The sequence below is a fragment of the Callospermophilus lateralis genome, chromosome 3 (assembly GCF_048772815.1).
Source record: "Callospermophilus lateralis isolate mCalLat2 chromosome 3, mCalLat2.hap1, whole genome shotgun sequence".
Classification (NCBI taxonomy): Eukaryota; Metazoa; Chordata; class Mammalia; order Rodentia; family Sciuridae; genus Callospermophilus; species Callospermophilus lateralis.
The window spans coordinates 44420534-44442297 of NC_135307.1; the positions used below are offsets into that span (position 1 = coordinate 44420534).

The following is a 21764-nucleotide window of genomic DNA, read 5'->3' on the forward strand; positions in this document are numbered from 1 at the left end:
CCCCCGCACCTCCTCCTCGCGCTCGCGGCCCCCCCAGTCCGCTGCGCGCACATCAAAGCGCCTCTCCGCCGCGCACAGTGGCCGCGGCTCACTAATGGGATTGCAGGCTGGTGCCTGCCTCCGCTGCTGCCGCCGCCGCTGCTCGCGCTGCTGCTGCCGCCGCCGCCCGAGCCCGAGCCCGAACCCCCGCCAGCCCCAGCCCAGAGTCGTAGCACCCGGGGTCCGAAGTCGCGGCGATGATCCGAATTTTTCCGGATTTCAGCGTGCAGGTGACGGCCGCGGCGGCCGGCGGGGCGGCCGCAGGGGTGCCGACCGGCGCGGGCATGGGGAGGGCCGGCGCCGCCGCCAACGGTACCCCGCAGAACGTCCAGGGCATCACATCCTACCAGCAGCGGTGAGTAGTCCCGCCTGAGCTGGGATAGTGCCCCCGCCCCGGGGTGCTGGGGTGGGACTCACTTTGCTCCTGTTTTGTGCCTTACAACACACATGCACACCACCAGGGCTCACTTTGCCTTCTTCTCGTTCTATAGAGAAGGAAGAAAAAAAAAAAAAAAAAAATCACAGTCCGAATTGAAAAGCACTCCAGTGCACTGGCGAAGTGAAATCATCCTTTGCCCTCCGTCTAGCCCCAAACCTAGAACCTCAGTCCCGAGTAGCGAAGGAGTTGCAGCGAAGTCTGAGACGCCGCACAAGGTGCTTTTGCAAAGTTTGGGATCCTTGTTCCCCTTCCAGCAGAATTTTCTCAACGCCTTTGCCGGGTGCGGATCGGCGCTGACCAACAACCAGGAGGCAATTGATCACCGGAGGCTGATTGATCATTTGTTTCCAAACAGAATAGGACCGATTTTCACGTGTAGCGGTAGACTTGCATTTCTACATAATAGTGTTATCATGTCACCTGTTACTACAGGGAAATACAGCATGAAATCCGAGTCTTTTCGGCGCTGCAAGTATTCATCTTAAATGCATTATAATGCAAATGGATAAAATTCCGAGATACAATTTAGGAAACCAATTTTACAATGTTAGGATAGGTGGTTGGATGGAAGTTTTAAAGTAATACTTGTCTGCATTTCTGTTACACATACTGGTAGATTTTTAAAAAATATGGATGTGACATTGAGATAGTAAACAATCTCTAATTCAATTAGGGGGAGAGAGAGAGAGAGAGAGAGAGAGAGAGAGAGAGAGAGAGAGAGAGAAATGACCTCCACCACCAGCCCTAGAACTCTAAAGTTTTTCCATAAGGACAACTTTCGATGGTCCAAGATTTTATTGAAAATGTAATCCATAAAAATGCGCTGAGAAAAACTAACAATGTAATAAGAAAAGTAAGCTCTCCATTTGTGGGGTTCAATTTTACTGAAGATGGAAGAAAAAAGAGCACATGAAAGTGTGAAATTAAATATTTGTGTTTCCCAGATTGCACACGATTAAACATCTGAGAGATTTGCCAATGGCATTTAACTTAAAATATACACAATGCATAATTCAAATAACAGTTCCTATTTTTACCTTGTATTTGAAACTTCATTGATTTGAGAACCTTTGATTTGAACCAACAGTATTTAAACTGAAAAGGTTAAGATAATCTATCATTGCCATATTTTGTGCCTTCTAACCAAGGGCCCAGTGACCAGAGCAGATTTTGCATAACACACTGAGTGTTATCCAAGTTCATGCCCAGTAATGCAAATATTCTAAAGAAGACTTCATTATAGGCTCTGCTTATTGTCAGAAGTTTTAAAAGGAATCTTAAAAATATTTCAAAAAGGGGCTAAGGTGATTTTTGACTTAAATTATTTTAGCCCTGTTTTACTTCAGTGATGACAAGAACCTTTAATACAAAAGATGTGGGAGTCTTTCAAACATGAAGGACTGGAAAAGAATTAGATTTTTCCTTTTCATGGTCAGGTATTTTTTGTCATTTATAAAACATTTAAATGGCAATAGAATTTGGGTGATCACTTTAACTAGGAAGTGCAGGCAATAGTCACAATAGTGTGGTTTGTGAAGTAGGGAGTCAAGGGTCAGAAATGTCAGATGGCCTTTAGAAGATTTCAGGGACCTCTGGGAAACTTGAGCTAAACTAAAAGATATAAAATTGGGCATAGGCGGCAGTTATGAATTTTTAGCCTTTAGGTTTGCTCTGAGTGTTGGTGTTGTCCTTAAAAAAGATGATCTTGGGGCATTTTTTTTTCTTCTTCAAGTTAGAAGCATCCAGTGGCAGTTCCCCATGGTCCCTGCCATCTCCATACTGCTCAGGAGCCCTCCACCTTTTTGTCTTTGAATTTGGGCTTCTTGTCAAACATTTGAGTCCCCCTATAGTTCTAAAGATAAAAAATAATCACCACTAAACTCTAGCTTTTGAGATGTATTATTCCCTCCCTCCCTTTTTATGTTTTCTTATATTGACAGAAGGGAAGATGATGTAAAAAAATGTAGCTTTCTTTGGTGGTGTTACTCAGATATGATGACACCTGTTACTGTCTTTAATTTTAGTTAAATTTGGGGCAGACGAGTGAGTCATGTGGGGCAAGAAGATTATTGGCAAGTATTTGAGGTAAGGTCTGAGCCAGCATTGTGGGCCACCAAGTATCTGTCAGGCTTCAGGAACTCTGAGGGTCAGACTTAGTTACTACCTCCAGACTTGGATGTGTATGCTAAAGTGAATGGTGACACATCACTTCACACACCCCAAAAATATTTTAAGTACTTTTGGGGAGTCTATAAGAGAGTGACAGGAGTGGGGCGTTTTCATGCAAAAGAGCCTGCTGGTTGGGAGAACACAAGCTTCTCTCATTTGTCATCTGGGGCAGAAATGCCCTAGAGGGCTGTCCTGCAGCCAGAGCTTCCAACTGGCAACTTTCCCCCCTTCTCTACCAGTCACTTTGTATCTTGTAGACAACAGTCTCTATTCCAGTTCATTTCTCAATCATTCTCATTTTCTCCTACCTGTAGAGTGTACTCCAAAGAGAACTCAAACATCATCATGCAAATTAAACACCTCTGCCCCCCGAAAAACACTTATGCTTTAGATGGAAGTTTCCAAGTTCCAGCCCTACTTCACTGAATGGTAGGATCACAGGGGCCTCCTCTTCAGGTCTTTCATTTATTTTTCCTAAAGTTTAAAAAGCAAAATGCAAAACCTCGCATAGGACTGGTGTTTTCTATCAGGCTCTTTCATTCATTAAAAGTGGAAAAGCTTTGGGAGTCCTTTCTTTATGCCTCTTTGACATATGACTGACCCAAGTCTCTGCATAGAAAACTGCTCTCCTGCTGCAGAGTGGCTTAGCGAAGAAAACGCACTGACTAGGGTCTACCCAGGTAACAGGATTCCAGCGCTGGACCTTCACTGAGTCTCTCTTTCTCTAGGCCTTGCAGAGCTGTAAAATGGGGAGGCGGCCCGGTTAGATCCCCAGAGGCAAGCAGTCTGGTCTCAGGGACCCGGACCTGAGTCGGGAAAAGCGTTTTATGTAATTGCGTTTTAACCACCGGGGATTCACCTGTAAACCCTGGGGTCTGCATATTTGTACATGCTTGAATAATGCAGATACTCTGGCTTTGGGGACTCTGTTGGAAACGCCAGAGCCACTAGGTGCCTGTGTTGCAGCTGCGCGGGCCCACAGGACTATCCCGGCCGCTAGCCCGGGCCAGCCCAAGCCCAAATCCCTGCCCCACGTTTATTCCCGCTGCTTCCAAAGGTGCGCCCGGGACCCTGTCCTGCCCCAGCTCACTCCCGTGGCCTCCCAGTTCTCGTCTTTCTTTCCTTCCTCCTGGCTGCGATACTCCAGAGAAGGGAAGTGTTTGAAACTGCAACTGAGTGGCGTTGTTGCGCCAGCAGCCGAGCTTTCCAGTCCCCCTAAGAGAGAGAGAGAGAGAGAGAGAGAGAGAGAGAGAGAGAGAGAGAGAGAGAGAGAGAGAGAAGGGGTGTGTGTGTCTGCGTGCGAGAGAGCGCTCTGGAGCAAAGCAGCTGGAAAATGCCCAGAAATACTTTCACAGCGGTCAAGCTGGGAACCCCCTGCGTGTCCTCCCCCTCCCTGTCCCTCCCAGCCTAGGCCCCGGCCGCCCCCCGCCGGGAGAGTGTGTGCCCCACCTGTCACCCGGCCAGCTCTGGGTGGTGGTGGTGGTGGGGTGACTGTGGGTGTGTGTGTGTGTGTGTGCGTGTGTGCGTGTGTGTGTGTGTGTGTGTGTGGCGGCGCACTAGGGTGAGAACCCGGAGGCGGCGGGGCCCTGGGCCGGGCAGCCCGCAGGGCCGCGCGGCCGCCTCCCCCCGCCGCCACCTCCCCCTCCTCCTCCGCCGCCTCCACCGGTCGCCTGTCTCCGAGCTGGGCATGTCTCGGGAGCCGGAGCGGCCCGGGCCGCGGGCGCTCTGCGGCGCATGGACGGCGGCGCCGGGCGAGCAGGGGGAGGAGAAGGCGCAGGCGGCGGAGGAGGCGGCGACCTGCGGCTGGGAGCACCGGTGGCGCGAGGGGACGGCCGGCCGCCGGCGAGGCTCCGGCCCCACTACTTTTCCGTAGCTGCCCTGCCTCAGCAGCACGGCCGCCGCCGCCGCCGCCGCCGCCGCCGCCACGGCCACGGCCACGGCCGCCGCCCGCCGGGCAGCAGCTGAGCGCCGCGCACGCCCGCACTCACTCCCGCCACCCCACGCACACGCACACCCCCCGCCCTCCCCACGCCCCCCACCCCGGGAGGGGGGAGAGAGGCAAAAAGTAAGAGAGGAAAAAAAATAGCAGGAAGATGGCGCCCACCAAGCCCAGCTTTCAGCAGGATCCTTCCAGGCGAGAACGGTAACACTTTTCTGTTTATTGAACCTGCCGCCGGGGCTGCTGCTCCCGCCGCCGCCGCCGCCGCCGCCTCCGCCGCCGCCGAGGTGGCGGGGCCCGCTCCGCAGCCCGCCTCCTGGGCCGCGAGCCCGCGGGGACCTCGTCTGGGGGCTTGCGGCTAAGCGCTCGCCCGCGGTCCCCGCGCGCATTGTCCGCCCGGCGGCGGCTGCGGCAGCGAGCGGGCTCTGGCGGTGGCGGCAGCGGCGCCAGGCTCTCGGAGCAGTCGCACCTCCTCGGCTCGGCGAATAGAGTGACTCGCTGAAAAAAAAAAAAAAAAAGAAAGAATAAAGAAAATGAAAAAAAAAAAAAAGAAAAGAAAGAAAAAGAAAATGGGCAAAAGAAAAAGAGAAACAAAAAAGAGAAGGCGCTGCTGTGTGACGGGAAGCAGCGGTGAGGGTGGGGGGCCGGGGGATCCCCGGGGCCGCCGCAGGTCCCTTGGCAGCTGCTCTCTAGGAAGGGAATGAGGCTGGGGAGGGGGAGGGAAGGCAGGCAAGAAGGGGGAGGAGGAGGAGAAGAGAAGGAGGAGGAGGCCGGGGGCGGGGAGCGCTGAGCTCGCGCCAGGCCCGGAATGTGTCGCGGAGGGGCCGTCTCCGCTCGGAGCAGCTAGGCCGGGCCGGGCGGAGCGAGGCGCGCCGCCGCCTCCCCGCCGCCCGGGCTGCGCCCTCAGCCCTGGCAACTTGTGGGTCTCTCGCTCTGCCCTCTGCTCTCATCCTTCCCTCGTCTCCGTCCCCTCCCAGAAAAAGTAAATAAGAAGAAACCCCTTAAATCCAAATAAGCAAACAAACAGCGAGATCCAAAATGTGCCAGCAGTTGGAGCATCTATGCCCCGTTAGTTACTGTTTGGGGATCTGTGTTTTAAAAAGTTCCTGGTGAGAATTGCATATCGAGGCAAGGGGCTCAGTCGAGCATGTCTGTTTGAAGTTACTTAAACTAGTAGAGCCAAAGGGAAAAGGAGTTTGTGTTCAAAATCTCTCTAATCGTCCTACGTGAACAGCATTGTTAGAGTAACTAAGCACCCCGCCCCCCCACCCCCAACGTAGTTTCCCCTCCTGCTGTCCACCTAGCCTACTTTGTTTGGAATCCTATTTGCTATTAATTGACAGCGTTAATGACATTAATTGCATATAGCATATCGGCTTGAGCAAAGTGAATATCTCTGTTTCCGAAGAGAAAAGGCTCAATGAAATGTTACCCACTGATTCATAAGGAAAACAAATACAGTCAGGGAAATGCACCCGGAGCCCCCAAGCATGGACATTTACTTTCCTCACAGGCTCAGGAAAACTTGAAAAGAGGCTGAGGGAAGTGTTTAATTGAAGAATTTAACTATAACAGGCAGTTTTATTTTTGATGCAACATAGGTTTTGATACAACATACATCGAGAAAAAATAGGGAGACACTCAGGCTGTAAAAAGCTTCTATTGTATTATTGCTTGTTTTCTTCATATAATAGGGACAGCAAAATTATCAGGATTAAGGAACTATTTTTAAGAAGATACATAATTGACTAATTCTAAACTCTAGATAATTAAAGATGTTAAATGCTATACACATTAACGATTACTCCCCAGATCTGACATCTTATGATAGCTAATAACGAACATTTCATCCTTAAGTATTAGTGTTTCAGGAAGAATTCACATACTAAATACTTTATTCTTATAGGTAGAAAAATTATTTCTAAAGGCATCCTGCAAGGCTTTTGATAATTACATTAACATGATAGTGAATACTTTTTGAAATCAGAAGGTTAAAATTGATTTCCTTTCCCCTTTCCCTCTTTCTTCCTCCCACCATCTCTTCCTTCTTTTCCTCTTTCCTCCTTTCCCAGTTGTGTTGGTAGTAAATGTATTTACTGGGATGGCCCCAGTAATCTCTCTAGCAGAGGCCTATTTGTGTGCCATTTTGGGAATTTCTCTGAGATAGGAATCTTGAAGATAGAATTAATTTCTAGGGGAAACTTCATAGCCTGTGCATGAGTGCGTTCTTTATCACCTGTCTCCATTTGGCATTCGAAGAAGGTAAATCAAAGTGTGCGATTTGTTATTCTGCTCCACTTGAGAGCTGAACTAAATAACACTTGGTCTGAAATTCTGATTGAAGTTGTAGGAGGATATACTGTATTTAATTTAATGCCCTTTAATAGCATCTTCTTGTTCAGCTTGGATGCTGTCATTTTAAAGGTTGGATCTGAAAAAGTTTAACCTATGGGGAGAGGGAGGAGTAATAAGGGGGTAGAGTATAGAAGGAACATTATAGAGGAGAGGAAGAAAGGGTTCTAAACTGTTACAAACAGTAATAACCACAAACTTGGTCCTTTATCCCAACAGTTATTTTATGTCCCAAGGGTTTACTTTGTTATCAGGATTTTAAATGCTCTTAGCCTTTAAGTGTAAACATTACACATGTAAGTTGATTTGGCTTTGTAATGAGAAATGGGAAGTCAGATGGTTTGTTCAGGAGGGGGTTGTTTTTCATAGTACTTTCTTCAACTAAGTAGAGTCATTCCACCTTTGTTTGCACTTTGTGCCTAGAACTTGCTAAGTTAATATTCTTTGCAACCACAGTGGAACCACAGATATATTTATAAAAGATGACTTTCTGTGGATGTATTTTAAATTGTATCTTCCCATTTATTTAAAAAGTGGTTTCCAAACCTTTGATTTCGCAAAGGTGTTTATGGGCACTTGATTATTTACTACTTTTCAAATATACCCATATTCAAAACTTATAGAGAAAAAATGTAACTGTTGAATTGTCTTGTTTATTTATGAAGTGCATGGCCTGCATATAATATTACAGTCCAAAAAATCATTTCCTTATAATGCTTACAAAGAAGCTCATTCTTGATAATGTCTTTGGATACTATTTAGTATTCCTTAAATTTCTCTGAATTATACACACACCAAATGCTTCTTTAGAACCTGAAAGAACAAGTTAAAAACCTTGTTTGTGTAAACTTGTTTTATTTTCTTTAAACTCCAGTGGGCTGCAAATTATATAGCACTGCCACAGAGTTGTTCCACTGTGTGGATATATAACCAAGAAAATTAGAGAGAAGTGTCAAGCATGTGATGTGCCCATGCTGGTTTGCAAAGCATATTTCACTAGTGCATGGTTTTGACTGAAAGTGAAAGGTGGTGGTGGAGACTTTTTTGGAGGTATTTCTTTCTACAGTATAAGCTTAAACATTGATAAATGATGATATGTGTTGTCTAACACTTGCTTATATATATAAATAGCTCCACAAGATTGCTTAAATGATAATCAAAAATATGAAATAGGATGGCCTTCATATCACAAGGCCAAGGGTCTACAAATGGAAAAACTGAAATAATGAAATATTTCCAAGGCAACAGACTGTCAACAAGAACTGTAATGCATGGGCATATCATAGATTCCAACAGAGAGGATATTAGATAGTATAGCTCCAGAGTCAGAACTTATAATGACCTTTATTACGTAGGACCCTCCCACATCACAGCATCCTTTCAGATTTCCACTGTCTGATTTATGAATTGAGAAATGTTTACTCCAAGTGTACAATATGCCAGTCACTAGATTGGATTTGATATAATGAGCAAACTGGATTTCAACATTATTTGATAGTTTGATTGAAGAAAAAGTTATAAAAGGTCTTTATAGCACTTAGTATTATTATGAGTGAAGTTTTGGTCCTTGTGTCTATATGTGATCTTAAAAATAGAACTTTGATTAAAAGTTATATATAATTAACATCTTTCTCAATAATGAATTCAGAGAATTACATTGCCCTTTAAATACAATCCACAAATGAGAACAATTTGATAGTTGTAGTAATATGAATTTTGATCTTCCCCTGCAGTTTTCTACAATGGTTACCCCTATAACAAAGTTATTTTGTAGGCATGCCAGAATTTCTATGATGCCTTCGACTCTTTTTCCCTGCCCCAGATTTTAGTCTGAGGCCCACTGGCATGTTAAAATCACATCTGTTTGAAGCAAGATCTGCTGTCCAGGATGTCCTGTTTTGTAGTGAGGTTCTCTATGACAAAAGACTGTGTGTGTGCATGTGTGTGCATGCATGTACGTACGCACACACATGCACACACACACATACATACATACACACAGGCTTCTGTGAAGCAACCCTTGCAAGAATTAGAAGAATAGCTTCAATCTTGTTTAAGGTGTAGATCTTCATATTTGTTTATGGGAATATATTACAAAAGCTTCTATATAATTCCTGTAATGTTTTCCCTTAAAAACTTCTTCAAATGACCCCAATGTAATTAATAATGACCCCAGTGTAAACCTTAGTGTATTTTTATTTTTTATAATTCTTGTAATCATTTCTTATGCATAATGCTACTAAATTTAAAGAAAACCAAAACACATGAGAGCAGCAGGACTAGCCACCCTCTCCATGCTATGGTTATATGGCTGCTTTTTCCACGTTGCATATAAGGGAATTCATATAATTGGTTTAGACTTATGATTATTTAAACTTATGATTAGGTTAAAACTTCTAGAATCTACAGGAAAGTTCAGTTATCTCCATTTAATGATGTTAGTATTTTCATAGTAAATAGTGGCTTTTTTTTCCCCCTCCCCTCACTGGGCAATGTAATAAACCAACTGTAACTGAATGGTATTTTTACTGCGCTGGGCCTCATTAGTGTGAATAGGATGTTTGCACTATTAAGTTTGATAGAACCTTACATAGTTAGAATAATTTGTAGTAATATTAGTAATACTACAGTGAATAAATAGGATGTGGCTTAGTCGGAATGAAGTGACTGCTACTGTATCTGAAATGACTAGGGCAGTGGCAAGATTGAAGAGACATGTGAAGTTGTCCTCAGTGTACACTTGTAAAACATGTTGGTGAATTAGTTGGAATACTTGTGGTCTTGTATACAAAATCATGAGAAGCATGATGAAAATCCCATGTTACTATGGCCCACAGTGCTTCTGGCTCTAGACTGCAATTATTGATTGTTTCTTCCATTCAGCTTTATTTATTGGACCTTTACCATGGACCATAGTGACTTGTGCTTGGGGTAGTGCTGAATAATATACCCTGTAAGAGCAGTTGTTCTGATTATTGAATGGCTCTTACATTGGACATGCCAAACATGATACTGTCATAAAATACCTTTTTCTAAGAGTGAGTAGCACAGATTCATAAAACTATAAGGTTCTTTATCTTTATTTACTTCTGAAAATTTAGTGTTCTGGGAGGACAGGTGTCCCATTTGTAAAATATGGCAATTAATAACAATAGAGTGATTAGAAGTTCTTGGAGGAAAGACAGTGAAAAGATGCTATTTAAATATAAGTAGAATTATAGCAAATGTTAGAAAAGATGTTTTGATGGGATTTAAAAAGAGGTTGTGTAGGATAATAAAAATCATTCATTGGACACTGTGTTTCACCCTGTATTTGTACTTCCCAGCAGTTTTCTCATTGGTTTCCTCATATGGATAAGGAAATAAGAGGCTTAGTATTCCCAAGGACAGTGGTAGAGTTGGGGATTGAGTTCAGATTTATGGCTGATGTGGAATTGGGCACTGTCATCTTTGTAGAAATGCATCTTGACAGCAGTGTGGAGGGACTTGGAGTTTTGGACTTTCCAGAGTCAGAAATTTCTGAGCTAATCACAGACAATTCCAATGGTGGCAAGAATGGTTAAGTTGTAGATAATGAACTATATCTTTCCTCTATTTTGGTCCCTCATTGGATGTTTGGAGAACTTCAGAAGCATAGTTTATAAAGCTATAGGAGGAATCAATTATTTAAAGTATGCTTTCTTCTCCCTGTAACATTCCAATAGTTATGTGGGCAAGCTCTGCAGTGATATGTATTTTAGGGCAGGTTTTTAGCTGAATGGTTTAGAAGAATCAGTTTGCTGTAGATACATACCTTTGGTCATAGCACACAGAGTACTCAAGGCCCTCTTGCACACATAGCATATCCTCACAGCATGCTGCTGGAAACTACAGTTGAGGATTTTTATTTTGTAGTGGTTTTGTCACTGAGTGGGTAGACACAGTCCCACAGAACTTTCTGAATAACACACTTTAGTGCCTCGCTGTGTTTCTAGGTATTCTTTTGAAATGTATTGTACAAGTTGGCCTCTGGCCAAATTATCAAGCATTTTAATAACACAGCAAGGATTTATATACCACTATATGCTAATACACAAGTATTCTTCTAAGGGTTTTGCATAGTTTAAGGTGTTTATACATGCTAACTCCTTTAGTTAAAAATATAACATGTTAATAATGGGTCACCATAAATACACAATAGTAGGTCATTATTTTGTCTATACACACACATACATACACATATCAGGCATCTTCAAGAAGAGAATGTCTTTGGTAACATTTTTATTTCTCCATGCCAAGATCCAAAGGGCTTGATTAGGTATGTAACAGTTCTTTGATAAAAATTATTCTTTAGGAAACTTTGTAGCATCTGACCCCATGACTGCTTATTGCAGACTGTATGCTATATTTGCAGTACTAGATAAGCATGCCCTGTTTATCTTTACATTTTTGGTTGTAAAGTTAACCAAATAGCTTCTTTAAAAAAAGTTTAGTAGAAATTTCAGGACTTGAAAGGACTAGATAAGCAGTATTTGGGTATTTGTGATTGAAAAGGCTGAATATTTTGTTTGTGTATCTTAATTAGATATTCACTTCCACATTCAGCAATTTTTTTTACATAAAAACTTGATAAAAATCGATAAAATGAATTGGTAATAATTCATTTAAAGAGATGTTTTACTAAAAAACCCCACAAAAGCCAATAGAAAGTATAACTAAAAAGGCTACAAAATTTAAAACAGCATTCAGATCATCTTGAAATTACATCTGATTACAGTATTTTATTATCATCAACACACTAATGGCAGAATTAAGGAGCTCTGACTTGGGTAGCTAGTATAAAACATTAAAACTTACCAAATCTTTATTTTGCATATTTTGAAATGTAGTGCCATATAGCACTTTAAGGCTACTTTAAAGAATCATAGGTCATTTCAGTAATATCTCATTACATGTGATAGACTACAGGTTTTTCATTTGTGAGATTTGTAAAAAGATTCATAAAAATTTTATTATAAAGAAAAATTTAATATTGAATGAAGGGTCATTTGTATGTGAATATAGCTGCAATTAACATCCTCTTCCTCAAATCTCTGAAATTTCCTTTCTGCTGTAACACTATAGGAAAGGGTGCTAGTGTTAAACTTCATTCAGAAGCACACTACTCTGAGAGATTGAAATATTTTGGTGGGGCTAAATGGAGTGATTGGTTGCAGAACCTTTCTTTCTCTCTGGTCCAGGAAAATGGAGACATTAATGCATAAGGATATTTTAGTAGATAGTATGTATTACACTGATTGAGGGTGCATTTTCCCTATAAAAATATTTATTCCTCAGAATCTACTCTGAACACATGCATTTTATTCATATATATGAGTGGGATTGTTTTGTATAAGGTTTTCATACATGATATATATGGTTTATGTATAAGCCTTATACACACATATATGCATTCCATACCACACAAATTACATATAAAGTGTATACCAGATATACCGTGTTTGTCTGTGTCTACCTAAGGTGTGAAAATGTTACAAAGATATCTTGAATGTATTATAAATGTCTTACTTTAGATAGAGTTAAATTTAAATATATGCAGTGGGTTGGTGACTTTTTTTGTTTTCCTAATGCTGTAAGGAAAAGTAGGCTCATCATTTTTTTGCACATTTTTATTGTTCTGTGTAAATGTAATTTGTTAATCCTGTGAAATTTGTCATAGATAAATTTGCTTGGATTATCTTGTCACCACCGTATCTGCATTCTTTTGTTCATTGCTTATTCATAATTTAACAGTCTGGCAGTGAGCCTTTTTGGGATGCTCACAAAAGATATATGACCTCTACCAGCTGCTACTATAACCTGCAGAATGCACAGCAAGACATTAGAAACGTGAGGATTCCTCTACTGATTAAAGTGCTCTTCATTTAAACAGTCTGTTCATAAGAATCTCAGGAATCTCTTGCTACCAGCAGTTTTGATTTTTTTTCCCCTAACAAAATTAGTTCTAACAATTGGATCTTCATTTGATATGAATTTTTCAGATTCTCCAAAAGGAGTTAATTCTCTGAGTGCTATTTCTCCTTTATAACTAAATACTTTAAAGATTTTTTTATATGGGGGGGGGGTGTCAAAGTTATCCAAAAATGGTTTTAGTGGGCAAAAAAAGAATGGTGTGAGAGGACTAGTTATATCACATCCTGGATCTTTCAAAAATGATTGGCTTAATACTGTTTGAATCAAAACACTTCACAGTTTATACTCTAAATACTCCATATTATGTAGTAAGTAGCAGACATTAAAAATAAAATGTTACTTGAAGTGTAACCACATCTTCAGGTTTTCATTATTCTGAATTAGTATAGCATATGAATTTCTCTCTTTCTCTGTCTCTCAATCAGCAGATCAGTTTATGAGTAATGGTTAGTTTTTGCCTCTCTTCTATGCAGGCATATGATTACAGTTCAAAATAATTCATTGCTAATCCATGCAGTATTGGTTCATCTCCATCACTCTGTTCTGTGATTAGAGCCTCAGGCCTGCTGTCTTGCTTTCCGCCCTGATTTTCTTTAACTGCAACCCTTGTTTTAATATAGTTCTGTAGTCACCACTCTTCTACCAGCTCCTCTCCATTCCTCATATATATCGATTGCAGTAGATTAATATTTATTTGAAGCTATTTTTCAGACTTTGTGAAAAATGTATTCATTTCTTACCATGAATCTTCATCTAAAGGGAGGGGAGAGAGAAAATATGGAGCTCAGGTATGCAGTTCTTCCTTGAGAGTGACTGTTGCTTTTCCAGTCTGGATTCTCTGCTATGGTCAAGCTTTTCACTTTTTTACACAAATCAGGAAGTTTAATATTCTTGGGGGAAAAAAATATGCGATTTAAGCTACAACGTGAACAGTTTATTTGTAGCAGTTCTAGAATGGTTTGATACATTTTCTAAGTACATATTGTACCCAGTGCAATCACCATAATATACATTGATCAATTTGCATCGAATATTTCCAGACAGGGACACAGAGCTATCATTTTCTTGAGCATCAAAATTTGCCAATTTTACCAGAAGGTCATCTAACAGATTTTTAAAAGACTTTGTTTCAGATCTCAGTGGTCCTGTGTTCCTTTTAATAATTACTTTCGTCTCATTGTAGCTGTGTGTTTGAAAGTGTAGGTCAATGAGGATGATTGCATTCAGAATTTCATGATCTGTGTAGTGGAACAAATTGAAAGCAAAGCCTGTATCAATCACTGTGAAGGGAGGGTTAATTGTTACCGCTTCTCAAGCCTCTGGACAGATAAACCAGTAATGAAATACTTATTGCTCTGATATGTGAATGCTAAAGGATGAAACAATAGAAACAGAAGGAGTCTTCAGAGATAACCAAAAAAGGCAAAGAAAAAAAAGAATACACTGGATAAAAGTATGGAACTGTGTACTGCATTAACTCTCTTAAAGTAAAATTGGCTTTCGTTTCCTATCTATTTTTCCCCCCCTGGCAGGTCGGGGCAGTATCATATATCAGGTTGTTAAAGACAAATAAGAGTATAAATGGAAACTACTCTTTCTATTAAAAAAAAGAAAGGAAGGAAAGGAGAAAAGGAAAAGCATAGTCTTATTCTGTATATCATATAATATATAAAATAAAATGTCAGAGTTCCTATTTATGGTATTCTTTAAAAAGTAGTGATGCTAGAAATGTTAAATGCTATCTATGCACAAATGGCTTAAATTCCAAAGTGTTTTAAAGGGTTGTTTTCTTTGAAGGGATTTTGTAATTATTGGTCCATTGTAGAACAAATTATAGAGAAAATTGTGTAAAACATAAAGAAATAGTATAATAAGAATTAGTGTGGCAAAGAAATCAAAAGATTAAACACATTTAACCATATCTTCCATATGAACTTAACATTTAAACATCTGTTAGTTACTTATATGTTGAAATATATGCAAAAATATTTAGCCAAATTGAAGTCTTAGGCCCATGACAATCATCTCAACACAGTGGGTAGTTCTGAAAATTAATGAGAATGATAATACTGTAAAGACTGTTCCAGAGTTTGCCCAAATTCATTATCTAAGACTCTTGTTAAGAACATCTCAAAGAATTTTAACCAGGAAAATATATTAATGGCTCAAAAGCATTTTCAAAACCCTGAATTATAAAAGTATAATAGAATTATATATGCAAGAGTTATAGTTAGCAGCACAGATAGCAGAAGACATCATGAAGGCATATTTTCCCACAACCTGTACTGCTCCAGCATGTGGTTTCATCCATATGGTTTAGTCTCATGTAGTACTTTTTTGTTGTTTTAGTTTTTAGAGCAGGAAAATCAGTATCATTTAAAAAATAAAACAAATCACTTTCCATTAGTATAGAGAAACTTTTAACTGCAAAGTTAAGTATATCTGTTTTAGAATCAATTTCAGAATTGATACAACTACTAGCAAGGTAGAACACTCTAAGCAAATAGAAAAAATATTTACACATCTTTGTATTTCTCTTCAGAATGTTAAGAAGTTCCTGAGGCCCGACTCTGTGCTGTGTTGATGTGGCTGCACAACAGCTGAAACATGATTGGCATATCATGTTTAGGGCACCATGCTCTAACTAATGTGGCTTTGTATTTTTTAAAAGATAGCCATAACAGCGATGCTAAATATCACTGCTGAATCAGGATATTTAAACTACCAATAAAATACATCAGGGCAGAAGTCAGTAGAAAGCCCCCCAAATCAAGATGTGCCAAAGTGTGTCAATCTTTTTTTTCAACAATGGACAGGCAAAAAGCAAGAAGGGTTTTGTTACTCAATGATAACTGTATATGAGTGACAAAGCCCAGGGATATTGAGGTTGTCAGGGTAAATAAGTTATGAATTTCCATTGGCTATTGGTCCTTGGGAACTGATACAGAAGCATGGAATGACATCAGTCCTGGGCAGCAGTGTCAGTCTTCCGTTATCTTTATAGGAAACCGTACTCTACACAGGTCCTTTAACCTTTCAGAGCCTCAGTTTCTTCATTTGTATATTGAGCTTCTAATACTTCCAACTATAGAAATCTATGATTACACGATTACCTGAATATATAACATAAAATAATGAGTTGAAGTATACAGTGTTTTTCTAATGTCATTAACATTTACAAATAGTTCTTATTTATGAAACACATAGTTTCAGATCAACTATGATGTTTGCCATATCGATTACAGTCAATAAAATATGTATGTTTAAATTTTTTTTCTTTTCTGAGAGCATCTTTGAAAGGAACTTTGATGGAAAATGTCCAGAGGAATGTGTGGAAGCAATGGGAGACTAGAAGACATTAAGTTATATTTTAAAGTGACATGTTATGCATATGACTCAATGTAGTACTGAAGAAAAATGCTTAAAGTTTTTAGAGATAAATACATTTGTTGGTTGAATTCAGTTGAGATAGAAGATCTCTGGAAATAGTTGAAGATTAGATGATATACTCAGAAGAAGAGTATTTGATAGACAGGCAAGTGCTTAGTGGTAACTAATCTCTGAAAATTTTGTGTATTCTAAAACATTTATAGAAAAATACATTTCTGCATTACAACAGTTTTTTTTATTTCTTTTTAACCTTGTTTTTCAAAAGACCCTTCTTCTAATTCTACTCTTTCACTTGTAAAGGTGAATTGATTTAATGTTTGTAGTGTAGACAGATCTAAAGATTTGTGATTAGATAAGATTTTTTACTTAGAGTGGATTAATGACTTTTTAAATAGATGTATCATTTAATCACTTGTTTGTTCTTTTCTTGGAAATTTCCAATTAATGATACTTAATGGGAAATGCAAGTATATTCCTATGAGATAATTAACTTGTTTGCCTAATTTCTCTCTAAATGTAGATTATCTATACATATATTCTGTGTATTATATGTAAATTAAGAATATTTTCCCCTGTACCTATATTATGCCCTTGTCAATGATAATTGAATACTACTGATAAAATATTTTTCCCTGAAGAAATATTCAATTCCTCAAAAAGTGATTATCTGTTTTTCAATTATGAGTACTTAGGAAAATATTTTAAATGTTTTAATGTGGACTATACTTCCATAAATGCTTTCACTCATCAAAATCATTCATCTTCTTCATTTATCAAAATCCTGTTTTTCAAAGCTAATTTTGGCTATGTGTTAGGGGATTAACTGATTAGAAAAATTCCTGCTTAGAAGTTACCCTTACCTTCAATTTTTTTTTTTTTTTTTTTTTTTTTTGTGGTGCTGGCAGTTGAACTTGGGGCTTTGTGCATAGAAAGAAGGCAAGCACTCTACCAACTGAGCTGTACCCCCAGCCCCTCTTACCTTCAATTTCTAAAGAAGCTATACTAGCACATTTTAAAATGAATAGAAAGAACATGGAGAACCTGTCATGTGCACTTTTCTTACTATGCTGCACACATCTATAGATGCGTTAGTACCTGGACACACCTTTTCTGGAACCGGTGTCTCAGAGTGACATTGTGTTGTTTTTTTTTAAATTAGTTTTATAATATTATTCAGGAGAAAAGTGGGTAAATAACATGAGTTGGGTTAAATAAATGTGTTGTATATATTTTCATTGGTAACTAAATTAAAGGTTTCTCAACATGGCAATAATCTACCACCAAGTCAAGAAATTTAGAATTGACTAATATGTATTGATCCCAAAGTTGGAAATATCTGCTCACTCCGAAACAGTTTATATTTGGCATATATAGATGGTTATAGTGTTCTTTGTAAAAAATAAGTTTTTAGAGTTGAGTTGAGCCAAACAAAATTAGATTTCAGTCCCTCTCTACCTTCTGCAGTTGTTTTCATTTCCCAAGTCTTATTCCAAGGACAGACATCTAGTTATATTTTATACCCATTATCCATTTGTCAGCAGTATTAGGTTCATGCATGGTCACAAAAACTTTCAGTAGGCTCTGATTGAGTGTGGTTTCTCCTGTCTTACAGTTCATTTGTGTTACAGTGGTCAGTGAATAGACTTCAGGGGATCCAAAAGTCTCCTGAAGTGGCAGGTTGATACTATTTTACCTGTTATTTATTTGAATGATTATATTTTCCCTTACATTCTGTGTGAAGAATTGTAGAAATCTCTGAGATTTTTATCCTACTTGCAAGTTAACAGGTTAGTTTGCTATAATTTTAAAGGATGCCAGGTCAGAGATAAAGGGCAATTCATTATAGCATTAGTAGTAGCCAGATTATCAGCATTTAAGTCAATTCTCTGAGCCCCAGTTTCCACAGGATGACGTGAAGAAGGCCAAATGACATTCACATTTACAATAGTTGGTTACAGGAGGAACTCTGAGCTCAGAGAACCTGAATCTTTCAGGATGGGCAGTAAACATGTCTTCCTTTTGCTTTGGAGGGAAATAGTATCTCTGTTATCCAAGGCTCTTCTCTATATACAGACTCTTACATAGAGAGTCTATAACAAAGATGGTTAGTATTTTGCCTGCACAATATGCAGAAATTTGGGAAACCAATCGATTCTTGTTTCTTGACACTCCAAGCCACTACATGTCAACATTATTATAGAGGGATGAGAGGATCTAGTAGTCCTATAGTTTAGAGCTTCTTTGAACCTAAAAAAAAAAAAAAAAAAAAAAAGAAAGAAAAGAAAAAAAAAAAAGTGAAGTAAACTATTAAGTCAGAAAATGACTGAAGTTCCAAACATGTAATGGTGCCCAAATTGCTTAAGCATGAATCAAATTATACAAAACATCAAGCTTATATGGGTTTCACTGATTCAATGGGAGATGGGTTCACTGTTAATATATTCATATTTTCATGGCATATTTTATCATAGTAGATGTTTGTTCTGTTTTGTAAACCTGCTTTTCCTGGTTTGGTGTATTTATCCATAAACTTTAACTTGTTGAAAGTTCACTTTATGTGTTTGTATCACATCATTTAAATTTCTCCATAACTCAAAAGAGCAGGCTCTGTTAATATTGCCATTTTATGATGAGATGATATCTGGTAAAGATTTGAAACTAGCCTGTGTCCGCATGATAATGATGATGAAATGATTTTATCATACTGGCTTCCTTCTGACTCTTAGAGTTCTTTTTCTCTTCATTGCTTCTTCAGGGAATTCTCTACTTTCCCACATTACTTTTCTGCATCATACTGTTTTTCTCTTCCTTGTACCTCTTCATGCCAATATGGGGCCAGCTGATTCTCTGACTCTGCTTTTATATGTTGCTTTTCAATACTACTCATGAACTTGTAGGATAGTCTTTTTGCAACCTGAAATTATACTAAATCATCACCTTCCTTATCTTCTGAGTTTATAATAACTAACTCTCAAGCTAACAATTTTAATTATAACATAAATAGATCAAGCAAATGTTTGGAGATCACACCTAGCATAATGCTAAGGTACAACATTAAATGATTGTTACTAGGAAGTTATGATGTGTTTGTTAGCAAGTTACAGTCTGTGATTTCTATTTCCTGCATAGTTTAAAAAAAATTTTTTTTTTTTTTGATACTGGGGATTGAACTCAGGGGTACTTAACCACTGAGCCAAATCCACAGTCCTATTTTTGTATTTTTTTAGAAACAGGGTCTCACTGAGTTGCTGAGTGCCTCACCATTGCTGAGGCTGGCTTTGAACTTGAGATCCTCTTGTCTCAGCCTCCTGAGCTGCTGGGATTACAGGCATTCGCCACCGTTTGCCACCGTGCCCAGTTTATTTCCTGCATAGTTTTTATAGACTACTCACCGGAGAAGAGACATATTTTTCATGAGTTTTGGTGGCATGATCACTCTTTTTGTCATAATGTATTCCTACTTTTTGCATAGCATTGCACTTGTTATAAATAATAATTTGTTGATGTAGCTCACTTGAAACTCTTGGTTAATATAACTGGTGATTTTTGGTCTACTCAGATCCAATTATAAAATTAGGTAGTCACTTAATGGCCAATGATTTGGCATTCTGTTTTTCCCTTTTCAAGTCTTGTGGCCCAATTTTTATCTCGATCTAATACAATAATATATGTATATCAATATAATTTAATGCAAATTAATTATCAAAGCATAATATAATAAGTAATGAAACTCATTATTTATTAATGGGTTGGACCCCAAATGTTCTTTCTAGGATACACAACACAATTTTTCTCTGAATGGAACTACTTGCATAAAAGCCAGTCAAATGTGTGGAGACCATGCCAAGATATCAAACTGTAAGATACTCATGAAGAGATACTCAGGGGAATGTGCTGAGAAGCAGATCATAGTTTACCACTGAAATCTATTGTTATAAGTATTCATACCAGCAGAAAGGACCATTAACCAAAATGATGGATAGTGAAGGAATAAATTATAACTGGGTACCGTGGCGCAACCTGTAATCTCAGTGGCTTGGGAGGTCGAGGCAGGAGGATCGCAAGTTCACAGCAAGAAATTATAGTTTTCTTCTATACTTGTCTTTCTATATAAATCATTACCTCTTTGAAAGGGAACACTTTGGTGTCCCTTTTGCATGCTGAATGCTGAAATACATTCTGAGGACATAATTAATAAAAGGACGAATGAATTCCAGATTTAATTTTGCCTATTTCCTATTTATGTTTCATCCCAGAAATTCCCACTAGTCAGATCTCCAACCATCCTCAGCATAACCCATGATCTCAAATCTAGAGAGAGAAAGACAGGGGGGTGGGGAGTTTGTAATTATATATCTTTTACTAATGCTGAGTAGTTCCTAGGGTCTCCTAGGTTTCAAGGCTGAATTATTTACATTGTCCATCGTCGTAGATTCCCTGAAGATTATACTTTGTAACTGTGCAGAGAATAGTTTTAAGTTCAAGATGCATCTCTCTATTAAGCAAGAAATCAAGAAAATTAATTAGAATCAAATATATCTTTGATAGTTTTTTTTAAAAAAACCCTCTAAATGATACCACCAAATAGATGAATTCTGGAACAATGAACTACTATATTTCCAATTAGGATCATATTAAACCCGTTTTATAGTCAATTATAATTCCATAAAATTTGAATTCCATTAATTTTATATTTCACAAAATTGTACCTATAATAATTTAAGTTGATTAGACCAAAATTGAGAAATTCAGTCATAAAATAGAACAGGTTGCAAAGAGAGCTGACATTTTTCCAGGTCTTTCTCCTCTGGTGATGCAGTTCAGCTATCACATGTTCTTGTGTACATAGTACCTAGAAGAAAAATCTTTGCACATAAAATCTCTTGTAAGGGTGAGCTGAATAGCTGTGATTAATTTAGCTCTTCACCCTGATTGATTAATGGTGGTGAATATGGTTACTTTCATCATATAAATTAGTAGAGGGCTAAAACTTGATAAACTTGTCTGAACTTAATATGTAAAAAGAAATGAAATAATTAATAACTCCAGGGAAAGAGTGGATCAGTAGTTCAAATATACTTATTCCTTTCTCTCTTTACTCTGGACATTGCTTACTTTCTCCAAAGTTTATAATCTGTAGACACTAAATTTCGTCTTCAATGCATATTAGCTTTATTCAGGCATTAACGTGTCTTGAATAATTTTTGGAATAAACTTTAACTGACAATTTATTGGTAGATACAGACAAGGAAACACAATTTTGTGAAACCAAAACTACAACCAAAATACTGACATATGTACCTAAATCTGTTCGATGCATACCCCAAACATGCCTGTCCCCCAACATACATGCTGGGCAAACAGATCTCTACCCAATAACACAGTTAGAAATTATATTTGGTGTTGATATTAAAACATTTTATCTATTTTATTGGACAAAACCTTTGTTTTCCCAAAGAGACCACCAAGTTCCAGAAACAAATA

General features: G+C 38.8%; 1 protein-coding gene across 6 annotated transcripts in view; it reads left to right on the forward strand.

Annotated features, from left to right (window-relative positions):
• The first annotated feature begins 236 nt into the window (after positions 1 to 236).
• Positions 237 to 21764, forward strand: part of Npas3 (neuronal PAS domain protein 3) — an 834969-nt gene continuing 813441 nt past the window's right edge. For all 6 annotated transcript variants that reach the window (XM_076848201.2, XM_076848200.2, XM_076848202.2 and 3 more), the window contains exon 1: positions 237 to 394. In XM_076848201.2, the coding sequence (XP_076704316.1) occupies positions 237 to 394 (158 nt within the window). The remainder of the gene's footprint in view (positions 395 to 21764) is intronic.